Source organism: Heterodontus francisci, chromosome 9 (genome assembly GCF_036365525.1).
Source record: "Heterodontus francisci isolate sHetFra1 chromosome 9, sHetFra1.hap1, whole genome shotgun sequence".
NCBI lineage: Eukaryota > Metazoa > Chordata > Chondrichthyes > Heterodontiformes > Heterodontidae > Heterodontus > Heterodontus francisci.
This window is the reverse complement of record NC_090379.1, coordinates 121,466,696-121,481,284: the sequence shown is the minus strand read 5'-3', so window position 1 is coordinate 121,481,284 and position 14,589 is coordinate 121,466,696. Positions and strand designations below refer to the sequence as shown.

General features: G+C 46.3%; 1 protein-coding gene across 1 annotated transcript; it reads right to left on the bottom strand.

Annotated features, from left to right (window-relative positions):
- Nucleotides 1-3,681: 3,681 nt before the first annotated feature.
- Nucleotides 3,682-13,458, bottom strand: LOC137374025 (zinc finger protein 229-like). The gene is made up of 2 exons (XM_068039802.1): nucleotides 13,371-13,458; nucleotides 3,682-7,093 (listed from the first exon to the last, which is right to left on the bottom strand). The coding sequence occupies exon 2, from the start codon at nucleotides 6,717-6,719 to the stop codon at nucleotides 5,601-5,603; it is 1,119 nt and encodes a 372-aa protein (XP_067895903.1). The 5' UTR covers nucleotides 6,720-7,093; nucleotides 13,371-13,458; the 3' UTR covers nucleotides 3,682-5,600.
- Nucleotides 13,459-14,589: the final 1,131 nt, after the last annotated feature.

The following is a 14,589-nucleotide window of genomic DNA, read 5'->3' as shown; positions in this document are numbered from 1 at the left end:
GTAATTACAGATACTGCTTCAGTGGACAGCAAGTCAGGATCACCCAGGGAAAGCCTTGATCGTGTCATCTTTGTAGGAGTGTTTTCTCACAGCTCTGGAAAGTTATGGACTATGGAGGCTGGTTCCACTTTCTGACTGACCATTAATGTTGTATTTGCTGTATGAGCACTAGTCTGCTAACAGGTCAGATGCGCACCTTGGACTGTAGACTGTAGACACATGCTCTGCAGGGTGGTAAGGAGACTGCAGGGGAATAGCAGGCTGTACAGATCCATTCGGCTTCGGGACCAGGACAACAGAGGAGCTCCAATCACTTCTGCTCAACTACATCCTTATCCAGCATGTACCGGATTTCATGTCTAACATGAGCTAGCTTGTTGGGGCTCAACCGGCAGGGGTCCTGCCTGACTGGTGGCGTGTCTTCCACATCCACTCCATTAACTGTTAAGGTGGTACGCCCTGGCTGATCTTTACAGCTCTCTTTGAATTTTTCCAGCAGGGTGGACATGTTCTCCCACTGCTTTTGTAATAGGGGTGTCAGCTGGGTGGTTAAGTCTTTTAAGACTTCCGTGTTTGCCAGTTTGGTTGCTGAAGGTTCAAATGGGGTCTCCTCCTTGACTGACTCTTCCTGGCTGCCATCAGAGATTTTCACCTTCTGGCAAACACTCACCAGTTGACTGGGCTTGGTTTTGGATCGTGGTCCCACACAGTTTATCAACATTTGGTCAAACGGTTTGCCAAATGCTGGAATGGTTTTGAGGGGGGCCAGTTTAATTGTGGCCTGGAATTTGCCTACAACCTGGCAAGGATGGAGGTTTTGCAATACTCGACCACACTGGACTGGAGGAAAGGCCAGAAAAAGTGTTTACTTACTTGGGCTAATATTTTCCAAGTACCCGCATGTCCAGCCATCGGGGTAGCATGGGCTATTGTTAAAATCTCTGGCTGGTATTTTGGGGGCAGTACGATCTGGTGGAGCACTGTCCATTCCTCCTCTGCAGGTCTCCCAGGAGGTCTCCACTTCCGCATTACTACTCCATCCTGCAAGCACGAACACTTGGGGATCGGGGTGGCCTCTGCCTCAGAACAAGCAGTCTGTGCAATGCACTTTATTTCCGGATCTGCCTGTTGGGCATTAATTAAGGAGGCTCGGCTGAGCACCTCCTCTCATTCAGATAGATCCTTAAAGAACAAAGAACAGTACAGCACAGGAACAGGCCATTCGGCCTTCCAAGCCTGCGCCGATCTTGATGCCTGACTAAACTAAAACCTTCTGCACTTCCGGGGTCCATATCCCTCTATTCCCATCCTATTCATGTATTTGTCAAGATGCCTCTTAAACATTCCAGCTAACCAGACCTCCGGCTCATCCAGCTGGGGCACTGGTTCCCTTTCCACTAATCTGGCCTGTCTGGCTTGGGACCGAGTCACTACGCAGTCGGGGAAGATCCCTGGTACTTCCTCTTGTAGTTGTTTGGTTTCCCTGGTTGGTCTAGGATCATAGGGGTTGCAATTATCTTGCTGCCAGCCAAATCATTTCCCAGTAGGAAGTTTATCCCCGCTACCGGTAATTCTGGGACAATTCCTATGGTGACGGGGCCTGAGACTAGGTCGCACTGTATGTGAACTCGATAGAGGGGAGCAGACAGGTAACCTCCTCCTCCTCCACTGATCAGGGCCTTGGTTTACATGGAGGTTTCAGGGGAAAGGCTTGTGCTGTTCTCGAACATTAAGGACTGAGTCACCCCTGTATCCCTGACCAGGACAATGAACTTTCTCATCTCCTGGGAAGAGTAGGGGGACACTGTTCCTTCGAGGACAAAACTCCAGGGTATCCTCCTTGGGACTGCCCTTGTGGAGATGTATTAGACCCACTGGCTTTCCATTTAGCCTCCAGACTCCTGGCCTGGAGTGACCCACTTTGTTGCAGTGGGAGTAGACTGGTCTCCGGGGTTTCTCTTTGTGGGCTTGGGGTGGACTCTTTGCACCCTCACTTGTATTCTCCTTTCTAGGTGTGGCTCCCTTTCAATCCCACTCTCCCTTCTTATCCTCCCACTGTTTTTGGGGGCGACTTTGTAAGGATCTGCCAGACTTGCCAGGCCTATGCATGAGGTCATAGATATCAGCAGTGACTGCAGCCTCTGCAGCTGTGCGGACTCTCTGCTCCTCTAAGTGCATTCTCAGGTTGGGGAGGAGGGTGAGGGGGGTGGGGGGAGGGGTGGTGCAGGCAATTTTTGAATTCCTCCAGCAATATTAGATCATGTAATTCTTCATAGGTGCGCTGTATTTTTACAGATCTGACCCACTGGTCGAAAGCGATTTGCTTTTGCCTTTCAAATTCCAAATAACACTGCATGGGTTTCTTTCGAGCATTCCTGAATTGCTGGTGAGATGCCTCTGGGGCCAACTCATAAGCACTAAGGATGGCAACTTTGGTCTGCTCGTAATTAGCAGACATTTCAAGGGTCAGCATAGAATGGACATCTTGAGCCTTCCCTGTTAACTGACCCTGAATGATGAGGGCCCACATTTATTGTGGCCATCGTAGCTGTCCCACTACCTTCTCAAAAGTGGCAAAAAAGGATTCCACCTCACTCTCTTCAAATTTTGGTAGGAACTTAGCATACTGAAGCACCTCAAAGCCTGATTCTGGGTTGGGGAGATTTGAGCATTTAGTGGGTGAAGAGAGATTTTCCCTCGCAGCCTCCAACTGTCTTGCCTCTCTCTGCTCCATTTCCAATTTTTGTAACTGAAAATACCTTCCTCTCTCCTTTTCTCTTTCCTAAAAGTCAGTTCCATCCTGAATTTTTCCAGTTTCATTCTGGTCATGGGAGATGGGAGTTTCAAGAATTAATTCCTCATCTACCTGTTCTGGAATGGGACTGTGTCCTAGATGTTCAGCCAGCACTTTTAGGGCCTCAATTCGTTTCACTTTGCTGGGCAATTTCACTTGTATCGCCCTAGCTGTACATTTTCACCAGTCTGTACTCAGGTTTGCCAGCATTTCAGCAGTCATATCACCTAGCTCCAAGAACATCTTTGGATCAAAATGTGCCATTTTCTAATTTTATTTTTTTTTTATTTAGAGAAAGAGCACTGAAACAGGCCCTTCGGCCCACCGAGTCTGTGCCAACCATCAAACACCCATTTATACTAATCCTACATTAATTCCATTACCCTTTCACATCCCCACCTTCCCTGAATTCCCCTACAACCTACCTATACTAGGGGCAATTTATAATGGCCGATCTGCAAGTTTTTGGCTGTGGGAGGAAACCGGAGCACCCGGCGAAAACCCACGCGGTCACAGGGAGAACTTGCAAACTCCGCACAGGCAGTACCCAGAATTGAACCCGGGTCGCTGGAGCTGTGAGGCTGCGGTGCTAACCACTGCGCCACCCTAATGTTAGATTGAAAGGGTTTTGTCGCAGTTGTTATTTGTCTTAACGATCTTTTCGGCTACCAGGTTTTCCCCTTTTGGTTTCCAACCAGTTTATTTTAATTTCTGATTCAGCTTGATTCTTATATTTGGTCTTACGTGGGTTTATTGCAGACTTGAGCTCCCAATTTCTTGTCACAAACAGGTAGTTAATTCAATTTTTAAAAAAAACTAATTTCCCTGTACTTTTCACCAGCTGTCTGTTAACAGATTATGTTTGAATTCTTCTCTCCCTTAAATCCTGACTAGTAAATGACCGCAACAACACGGTTGTTAAAGTTAAAACAAAGAAGTAGGGTTTATTAACACACTCAAACTCGGGAAGGGGATTAACTTCACAACGCAAGCGTACACACATCCAAGGTTAAAGGCATAAAAAAGGCAAGGACGTTTACGAAATAGAAAATTATCTTAACGACCAGCTAACATCGATTTCAGTCAAAACTAAAGTCCTTTTAAAATATCAAAAAGTCCAAAATGGAGATCACCGACTGGAAACGCCGAGTAGGGGGAAGGAGTCGTTGAGAATACCTATGTTCTCACAATTTCTTCTTCTGGCAGTCTCAGATATAAATGGAGGCAGCTTAATTGCTGAAGTCACCTTTTCATTAGACAGAGAGAAAAGCTAGCAGAAAGCAGGTTTTCTTGCTGTTTTTGCAGACATTGTCTTTTTAATCTTCTTGCAGACTGTGTCTTACAGATCAAAACCTACAGAGAGCAGCTTTCAGCAGCTGTGGCTTCTTGCAGGGATGCCTCAGGGAGAAGTGTGTCTTCAGGCAGCTGTAGGTTTTGATCTACACAAGGGGGCACAGTGGCGCAGTGGTTAGCACCACAGCCTCACAGCTCCAGTGACCCAGGTTCGATTCCGGGTACTGCCTGTGTGGAGTTTGCAAGTTCTCCCTGTGACCGCGTGGGTTTTCTCCGGGTCCTCCGGTTTCCTCCCACAGCCAAAAGACTTGCAGGTTGATAGGTAAATTGGCAGTTGTAAATTGCCCCTAGTGTAGGTAGGTGGTAGGAGAATTGTGGGGATGTGGTAAGGAATGTAGGATTAGTATAAAAATGGGTGGTCGTTGGTCGGCCAAGGGCCTGTTTCAGTGCTGTATCTCTAAATAAATAAAATAAAAGGCAGCTGTGGCTTTGGAACAAGCTGTACCCTCAACTGCTCCAGTTTCAAATTCAGGCAGGCTGAATAGGGTGGCTCATGGGTCCTGTAACTTGGACCCCGTCAAGTAGCTGTCCCACATGATCTCTCTCCTCCATTTTCACAATAGGAAGATAAAAGTAAAAACTTAAACATGCTGCATAAAATGGCAGTTGACATTAATACTCAAATGTACAAAACACAAACTACAGTTGGTTCTCATCAGTTCATGACAATCTACAGTTTGTTCCCATCTATTCGTGACAGTTTGCAGCAGACTTGACTTTATCTCACTCCTGAAGGTAAAACCATGCTGACTGAGCAGCAACCAAAAACTTGTCAGTTTTCTGACCAGCACTGGACTTGTCCAATCCAAGGAGCGCTTGTCATTTCTCTGCCCGTTACCAGGGTTTCTGCTCCAAGGCTAACCCAAGTCATGTGACAACCAGCAACACTGTTGCCAATCCGGCTCCTTCAGTGTCCTCTTGATGGCCTTTTGTAAAAAACCTGGTCCAACATTTATTCAGCTCAACTTTAAATACCTTTTTAAAAAAAATTAACAAAACACAATCCACTTTCATGACACAGACCAATGTTTTTGCTGCTGGCCAGCAACTTGCCAGCTCCTGATCCTGCACCATTAATTTTAAATCATGTCAGCTGCGCTGTGTCAGTTCTCAGGTGGTCTCTGCTAAGATATCCCATGAAGGCAAAAAAAAACATTGGCAATTTTTGGCCATTTACAGAAAACCAACACACTGAAGTTGTGAAGGAGGATGCAGTTCTACCCACTTGCTTTCCTGGCTGAAGTTCATTTCCACCAAGGTGGAAGATGATAAAAATAAAGACAACTTAAAGACAGTTAAAAAGATCTCCGGGCAACTTTGTGGTTTGTCAGCATTAAAAAAACCCAGAACCAACCAGTCTTTTGGTTAAGGATGGAAAGGGAGAGAAGCCTTATGGATTTCCGAAACCTCAATGTCGGAAATCAGCTATTTGACAGACATTTCTCATCCCAAATTACTTGTGCACTCGCTGGTGTTTCAGCAGAATGGATGACCGAGTGAATCCCTTCCCACACTCTGAGCAGGTGAAGGGCCTCTCCCCAGTGTGAGTGCGCTGGTGTACAATGAGTTCAGATGATCGGCTGAACCCAGTCCCACAGTGAGAACACCTGAATGGCCTCTCCCCAGTGTGAACTCGCTGGTGTGTCAGAAGGTTAGATGACTGAGTGAATCCCTTCCCACAGTCGGAGCAAGTGAACGGCCTCTCCCCAGTATGAACTCGCTGGTGTGTCAGCAGGTTGAATGACCGCGTGAAGCTCTTCCCACACACTGAGCAGGTGAATGGCCTCTCCCCAGTGTGAACTCGCTGGTGTGACAGCAGGTAGGATGAAGTAGTGAATCCCTTCCCACACTCTGAGCAGGTGAACGGCCTCTCCCCAGTATGAGTACGCTGGTGTTCAGTAAGATGAGATGATTGCCTGAACCCAGTCCCACAGTGAGAACACCTGAACGGTCTCTCGTCAGTGTGTACACGTTGATGAGACATCAGTTCAGCAGAACTTTTATAGCAATTTCCACAGTCTGGACATTTAAAAGGTCTCTCGTCAGTGTGAACTCTCTGATGTGCCAGTAGGTGGGATGAAGTAGTAAATCCCTTCTCGCACTCAGAGCAGGTGAACGGCCTCTCCCCTGTGTGAAGTCGCTGGTGTGTCAGCAGGTTGTATGACCGAGTGAATCCTTTACCACACTCTGAGCAGGTGAACGGCCTCTCCCCAGTGTGAACTCGCTGGTGTACCAGCAGAACAGATGAAGTAGTGAATCCCTTTCCACACTCTGAGCAGGTGAACGGCCTTTCCCCAGTGTGAACTCGCTGGTGTATCAGCAGGGTGGATGACTGAGTGAATCCCTTCCCACACTCCAAGCAGGTGAACATCCTCTCCCCAGTGTGAACACGCTGGTGTGTCAGAAAATGGGATGACTGAGTGAATCCCTTCCCACACTCGGAGCAGGTGAATGGCCTCTCCCCAGGATGAGTGCGTTGGTGTACAGTGAGATCAGACGACTGCCTGAACCCAATCCCACAGTGAGAACACCTGAATGGTCTCTCATCAGAGTGAGCACATTGATGGGACATCAGTTCAACAGAACCTCTCTCGCAATTTGGGCATTTAAAAGGTCTGTTGTCAGTGTGAACTCGCTACTGTCTCAACAGGTGTGATGAAATAGTGAATCCCTTCCCACACTTGGAGCAGGTGAATAGTCTCTCCAGGCTGTGACTCCGTGGATGAGTTTCCATCTCAACTGGATAATTCAATCCCTTTCCATAGTTCCCATATTTACATGCCCACACATGCAGGACGTGTACAACTTCTCCTCACTATGAATGGTGCTTCGTCCTTCTAGGTTCAAAATCCATTGATAAATTCTGATAAATTGGGCGACTCCTTCAGATCCTGATCTGACGTTTGCTTTGCATTTCACGGCTGTAATTCCTCCCCTTCTAAAACCCTGTGAAATTGATTTAAAACAGGAAAAGTGTGAGAAAACCCACAAAAACACAAAGGGAGTTTGTGAAATGGAGCTGAATGAACCTGGTAATTCATGGGGACGGCCCAAGGAAAAAGTGACCATGAAAGCTGCTGGATTGATGTACAACCCCAACTGGTTCACTAATGTCCTTCAGGGAAGGGAACCTGCAGCCAGTCTGGACCTACACAAGACTCTGCCCTCTACAGAAGGGGGGACAGAGAGGGGACGGATTTTATACATCTACAAGTCGACCAAACTTTGACAGAACCTCCCAAACCTTTAACTTCCATCATCTAGAAGGACCAGGATAACAGGTGTATGTGAACACCATCACCTCCAAGTTCCCCACCATCCTGACTTGTCTGATATCCGGTACTGGATGAACAGACATTTCCTCCAATTAAATACTGGGAAGTCTGAAGCCATTGTCTTCAGTTTCTGCTACAAACTCCACTCCCTAGCCACCGACCCCATCTCTCTCGCTGGCAACTGTGAGGCAAAACCAAACCCTTCATAACCTTGGTGTGATATTTGACCCCGAGATGAGCTTCCAACTGCATATCGGTGTCATCACTCAGACCACCTATTTCCACCTCAGTAACATCGCCCGACATCGCCACTGCCTCAGCTCATCTGCCTCTGAAACTTACATCCCTGCATTTGTTACATCTCAACTTGACTATTCTAACACACTCCTGGCCGGTCTCCCACATTCTACCCTCCGTAAACTTGAGATCATCCAAAACTCTGCTGCCTGTGTCCTTACTCGAGCCAAGTCATGTTCACCCATCACCACTGTGCTCGCTGACCTACACAGACTCCCAAGTTAAGAAGCACCTCGATTTGAAAATTCTCAGCCTTGTTTTCAAATCCCTCCATGCCCTCACCCCTCACTATCTCTATAATCTCCTCCAGCTCTACAACCCTCCGAGAGATCAGGGATCATCTAATTCTGGCACCTTGAGTATTCCCGATTTTCATTGCTCCACCACTGGTGGCCAGGCCTTCAGCTGCCAAAGACATGAGCTTTGGAAATCCCTCCCTAATCCTCTCCGCCTCTCTACCTCACCTTCCATGCTTCTTAAAACCCACCTCTTTGATCAAGCTTTTGGTCAACTGCCCCAATATCTCCTTATGTCGCTCAGTGTTAAAGGTTGATTTATAACCCTCCTGTGAACAGACTTGGAACATTTTATTACATTGAAGGCGCTACATAAATACAAGTTGATGTTAACTTGGACATATATCACCGTTCCTTCATCATCACTGGGTGAAAATCCTGTAACTCCTTCCCTAACACCATTGTGGGATCACCTTCACCACACAGACTGCAGCAGTTCAAGAAGGCGGTCCACCGTCACCTTCTCAATGGGCAACTGGAGATTGACAATCTATGCTGGTTTTGTTGGCGATGTTCATATCCCAAGAATGAAATGTTTAAAATCTGTATATGTAAAATGGATTAAAGGCCTCTACAGAAATACTTGTTACCAATTTACCAAAACAATACTCTTTTACAGAGTGGTTGGTGTCCATTTAGTAACCTCATCTCCCCTGGAATCTACCTCACTTGACAGTCTCACATTGGAAACTGTTGGGCCTGACTGGGCTCAAAAGCACTCGGGGTTAAACCCAGCAGCTTCGCCTCCAGATCAAACTAATGCAAAAAAAAAAGACCTTCAGAGACCGACTTCCACATCCAACACTCACAACCGACACAAACCGGCTCTTAATTGGTCCATCTGTGTTTCTCGGCTCAATTCTGTGAGCAACGCCTGCAATGAAACAAAAGCAAAATACTGCAGATGCCGGAAATCTGTGGCGTTTCTGTGGGCACAGACATGAATCCAGGATGGTGTGTTGCCTCCCTGATGCCAGGGTCAAGGATGTCACTGAACAGCTGCAGAGCACTTTGACGGAGAAGGATGACCAGCCAGCAGTCGTGGTCCACATTGGGAACAATGCCATAGGTAGGAAAAAGGATGCGGTCCTACAGAAAGAGTTTAGTGAACTAGGTAAGAAACTAGCAAGCGGAACCACAAAAGTACTAATTTCCAGATTACTCCCAGTGCCACGCGCAAATGAGTATAGAAATAGGATAGTGCAGATGAATGCGTGGCTGGAAAGATGGTGCAGGAGGGAGGGCTTTCAATTCCTGGGGCACAGGGACCAGTTCTGGAAAAGGTGGGACCTGTACAGGCTGGACAGGTTGCACCTAAACAGAACTGGGACAAATTTCCTTGTGGGGTGATTTGCTAGTGCTATTAGGGAGGGCTTAAACTCACTTGGCAGGGGTTTGGAAACCAGGAGGATATATCAAAAAAAAAGAGTACCAAGGTGCACAGACTACTGCAAGAAATAGATGGCACTAGAGTAACATAAATTACTAGGTGGGGTCAGAGTAAGGAGAAAGTACTATAGTCTATATCAGGTTTAATGTGCACGTATGTGAATGCACAGAGTGTTGTTAATAAGATTAGTGAGTTACAGGTGCAGATTGATGTGGGAATATGATTTTGTGGTTTTAACAGAGACCTGGTTCAAAGAAGGGCAGGACTGGGTATTGAATATTCCTGGATACAAGATGTTCAGGAAAGACAGGAAAAGGAAAAAGGGGAGGGGTGGCAATATTGGTTAAGGAGAGCATTGCAGTGCTGGAGAGAGAGGATATCCCAGAGGAGTCAAGGACCGAATCAATTTGACTAGAGCTAAGGAACAAAAAAGGTGCAGTTATGTTGCTCGGTGTTGTCTATAAGCCACCGACTAGTGGGAAGGACATGGAGGTACAAATTTGCAAGAAAATTACAGAGAGGTGCAAAAATCATAGACAGTTATAATGGGAGACTTAATTATCCAAACATACACTAGGATAGTAGAAGCGTAAAGGGCATTGAGGGGCAGGAATTCCGAGTGCGTGTACAGGAAAATTTTCTCCAGCAATGTTTCTAGTCTGAGAAAGGAGGCATTGCTGGACCTAGTTCTTGGGAATGAGGTGGCAAAGTGGATCAAGTATCAGTAGATCATTTAGGGGACATTGATCATAAGGTTTCAGCTGCTACAGAAAAGGACAAAGAACAATCCAGAGTAAGATTAATTAACTGGGGGAAAGCCAACTTCAATGGGGTAAGAACAGAACTGGGATGAATAAATTGGAGTCAAAGGTTGGCAGGAAAAATAGGAGCTGAACTATGGGCCACCTTCAAAGAAGAGATAGTTCGAGCACAGTCAAGGTATGTTCCGATGAGGAAAGGTAGGGTAAACAAATCCAGCTCTCCCTGGATGACAAGAGGAACAGATTAAGATAAAGAAGTGTGCTTACGACGGACGTCAGGTAGAAAATACTATTGAGAACCAGCCTGAATGCAGAAGGTCCAGAGAGGAAGTGTAAAAGCAAATAAGAGAAGCAAAGAGAGAGCAAGAAAAGAGACTGGCAGCTAACATTAAAGGGAATCCCAAAGTGTTGGTCAGACAAATAAATAGTAAAAGGGTGGTAAAAGGAGGAGTTAGGCCCATTAGGAACCATAAAGGGGATTTATATATGGAGCCAGAGGGCATAGCTGAGGTATTAAATGACTACTTCACATCTGTCTTTAGCAAAGATGATGATGCAACCCAGGCAATGTTGAAAGAGGAGATAAGTCAGACACTAGACGGGGTTAAAATCGATAAGGAGAAAGTATTAAATAGGCCTACTGTACTTAAGGTGGATAAAGTACCAGGACCGGATGCGATGCATGAAGTGAGGGTGGAAATCGCAGAGGCACTGGCCATACTTGTTCAGTCTTCCTTAGACTCGAGAATGGTGCCAGAGGACTGGAGAATTGCAAGCATTACACTCTTGTTCAGAAAAGGGTGTAAAGATAAAAGGGCGGCACAGTGGTGCAGTGGTTAGCACCGCAGCCTCACAGCTCCAGCGACCTGGGTTCAATTCTGGGTACTGCCTGTGTGGAGTTTGCAAGTTCTCCCTGTGTCTGCGTGGGTTTCCTCCAGGTGCTCCGGTTTCCTCCCACATGCCAAAGACTTGCAGGTTGCTAGGTTAATTGGCCATTATAAATTGCCCCTAGTATAGGTAGGGAAATATAGGGACAGGTGGGGATGTGGTAGGAATATGGGATTAGTGTAGGGTTACTATAGATGGGTGATTGATGGTCGGCACAGACTCGATGGGCCGAAGGGCCTGTTTCAGTGCTGTATCTCTAAAAAAAAATAAGCCCAGCTTATCAGTTTAACATCGGTGATGGGGAAGCTTCTAGAATGAATAATTCAGGACAAAATAGTCACATGGACAAAAGCAGGTTAATTTAGGAAAGACAGCATGGATTTCTAAGGAAAATCACGTTTAAGTAAATTGCTGGAGTTTTTTGAGGAGGTAACAGAGTGTTGATGAGGGCAATGCTGTTGATGTGATGTACATCGACTTTAAAAAGGCATTTGATACAATGCCACAAAACAGACTTGTGAGCAAACTTGTAGCTCATGGAATAAAAGGGACAGTAGCAACATGCATACAGAATTGACCGAGAATCAGGAAACAATCGCATCTAGCGGTTAATGGATGTTTTTCAGGCTGGAAGGTTTGTAGTTCTCCAGGGGTCAGTGTTTGGAACCTTGCTTTTCCTGATGTACATTAATGAACTAGACCTTGGTATACAGGGCACAATTTCAAACTTTGCGGATGATGTGAAACTTGGAAGCATTGTGACTGTGAGGAAGATAGCGTACAACTGCAAAAGGATATAGACAAGTTAGTGGAATAGGCGGATAAGTGGCAGATGAAGTTCGATGCAGATAAATATGAGGTGATTCATTTTGGTGGGAAGAACATGGAGACGCAATATAATATAAAGAGTACAAGTGTAAATGGGGTACAGCAGCAGACAGACCTGGGTGTATATGTACATAAGTCATTAAAGGAGGCAGGACAGGTTGAGAGAGCAGTTAATAAAGCATACAGTATCCTGGGCTTTATTAATAGGGACATAGAGTACAAGAGCAAGGAAGTTATGTTGAACTTATGTGAGGCAATAGTTCGGCCTCAGCTGGAGTATTGCGTCCAGTTCTGGGTGCCTCACTTTAGGAAATACGTGAGGGCATTGGAGAGAGTACAGAAAAGATTCAGGAGAATAGTTTCAGGGATGAGGAATTTCAGTTGAAGATAGATTGGAGAAGTTAGGATTGTTTTCCTTGGAGAAGGCAGAGGTGTGATTTGGTAGAGGGATTCAAAAACATGAGGGGTCTGGACAGAGTAGCGAAAAACTGTTCCCACTCGTGAAAGGATCGAGAACAAGAGAGCACAGATTTAAAGTTATGGGCAAGAGAAGCAAAAGTGACATGAGCAAAACTTTTCCATACAGCAAGTGGTTAATATCTGGAATGCTCTGCCTGACAGTGTGGTGAAAAGAAATAATGTGTAGGGTGACAGGGAGAAGGCTGGGGACTGGCACAAGGTGAATTGCTCTTTCAGAAAACCAGTGCAGACACGATGGGCCAAATGGCCTCTTTCTGCTCTACAGCAATTCTGTGAAATCTGAAAAAAATAGAGAATGCTTGAAATATTCAGGTCAGGCAGCTTCTGTGGAGAGAGAAACAGAGTTAACGTTGCAGGTGCATCGAACCTCCAGAGCCTGCAGCCTGGAACTCAGAGTAGGAGAAGGAAAAAGAATGAGGAGAGGCAATATAGTCCAGCACTCTCAGTAACCTATAATCCACCGATATCACTGGGATAGGGAGACAAGAGTTTAGAAACACTCAGCAACACGACTCCAGTAAAACATGCCAGGAGGAAAAGGGGGAGCAGTGTGTGTACCTGCCCTGATATCCCCCTCCCCAGGCCTGTCAGTCAAACCCCCCACTCCTCCCAGTCCACAGCTCAGCCTAGCAGCTTCCTGCACCTTGAGCCAGCCCTGCCCAGGTGTGTCCCAGTCCAAGGGGAGTCTTTGTGGAACCAGGGAGTGGGGGATGGGGAACCTCCTGTGCTGTGTCCCAAATGGTTCCTCCCTCCCCTCCCCCCAGGCTCCTTTATAACTGAGCTCAGTTTCCTTTAAAGTTTTCTCCTTTGATGTTACAGTTTATTAATCCTTATTTCCTCCAAAAGAGCTGGAAATCTGACGGCCATTAACCCCGGGCCTGTCACTGGGAGAAGCCCCGCTCGGGGCAAACGCACGACTGGGGGCATCTTACTGAGTGGTGTTGAGGCCTTCACTGGGTGTTTCTGAAACCCACCCACCGGCTCCGTCCCTCTCCTACCGCCACTTACCGACTGCACAACCGACCAAAAACACCGCCATCACTCGCACCACGCATGCTCACTGTTCCCCTGCGGAGAATGTTGGGTCCGGGCCGTGACGTCACAGACAGGGACGTTCCAGGCATGAGGCGGCATTTGCGCATGTGCCGATACTGCGCCACCTCCTGGCTGCGTTTGCAGCGTTTCGCGATAAGTTGAAAATTGTTCCCAAAAGAAGCGGAACATTGAGGGGAAATTTCTCCAGACTGAGAATTATGAAGGGGACCAATTTAATTTAATTTGCGGGCTGTATTTTAAAGAGCTGGGTTATAAAGGTGCTTAGAATACTAAGAATCTGCTGCAGTATTGTTAACTTTAAAAGGATTTTCACCACATTCACACCAGAAGAAATGTTCATGAGGAGCAGGTTCCCACAAATTGTTTCCACCAGAGTTTCTCCATTGAAGCTCAAAGGAAGTTTCACTCACTCGGGTTTTCTGTGAGAGCTGCTTGGAGGTTTAGTGAGCAGGATATCATCTGCCTGTGTTTTCCTGAGCCTGGGCTCAGTGTATGGGAAGATCTGTCCCACGTTTTACATCCCAGGGATGGTAAACAGCTGATTGAGGCTGACTGGGGTAATTGCACAGTGCGGAGCAAAATATTGCAACTTGTCCCTGTCTCACTCAGTGTGGAGCTGAGGACATGTGAATATAGAACATAGAACATGTTTTCTTTTCCTATCTGAAATGAGGCTTTAGAGCTGCTGTTTGTTACCAAGCTAGTGCTGCAGGATTCTTTTATAATCTGTCACAAATCAACAGAAATCAGTTGGAATCTTGAGAAGCTGTCTGCACCATCAAGGCTGCAAACAGCAGCGAGTGAAAGGCATTGTGCAGAATTTGGTTGTGCAGAGAATGTGCAAATGTAACAGGTCTTTAAGATATTGTGTTGTGTTAACGTTTAACAGCCAATGTGAATTATTTCATATTTCTTCATATTAGTTCAGGAAGATTTGAAAATGTGTCTGTGTTTTGAATGGGGACCTTTCGTGTGTGAGGCAAATGTGATCACTACTACACTGAGGCACAGTGGTTAGCACCGCATCCTCACAGCTCCAGTGACCCCGGTTTGATTCTGGGTACTGCCTGTGCAGAGTTTGCAAGTTCTCCCTGTGACCGTGTGGGTTTCCTCCGGGTGCTCCAGTTTCCTCCCACAGTCAAAGACTTGCAGGTTGATAAGTAAATTGGCC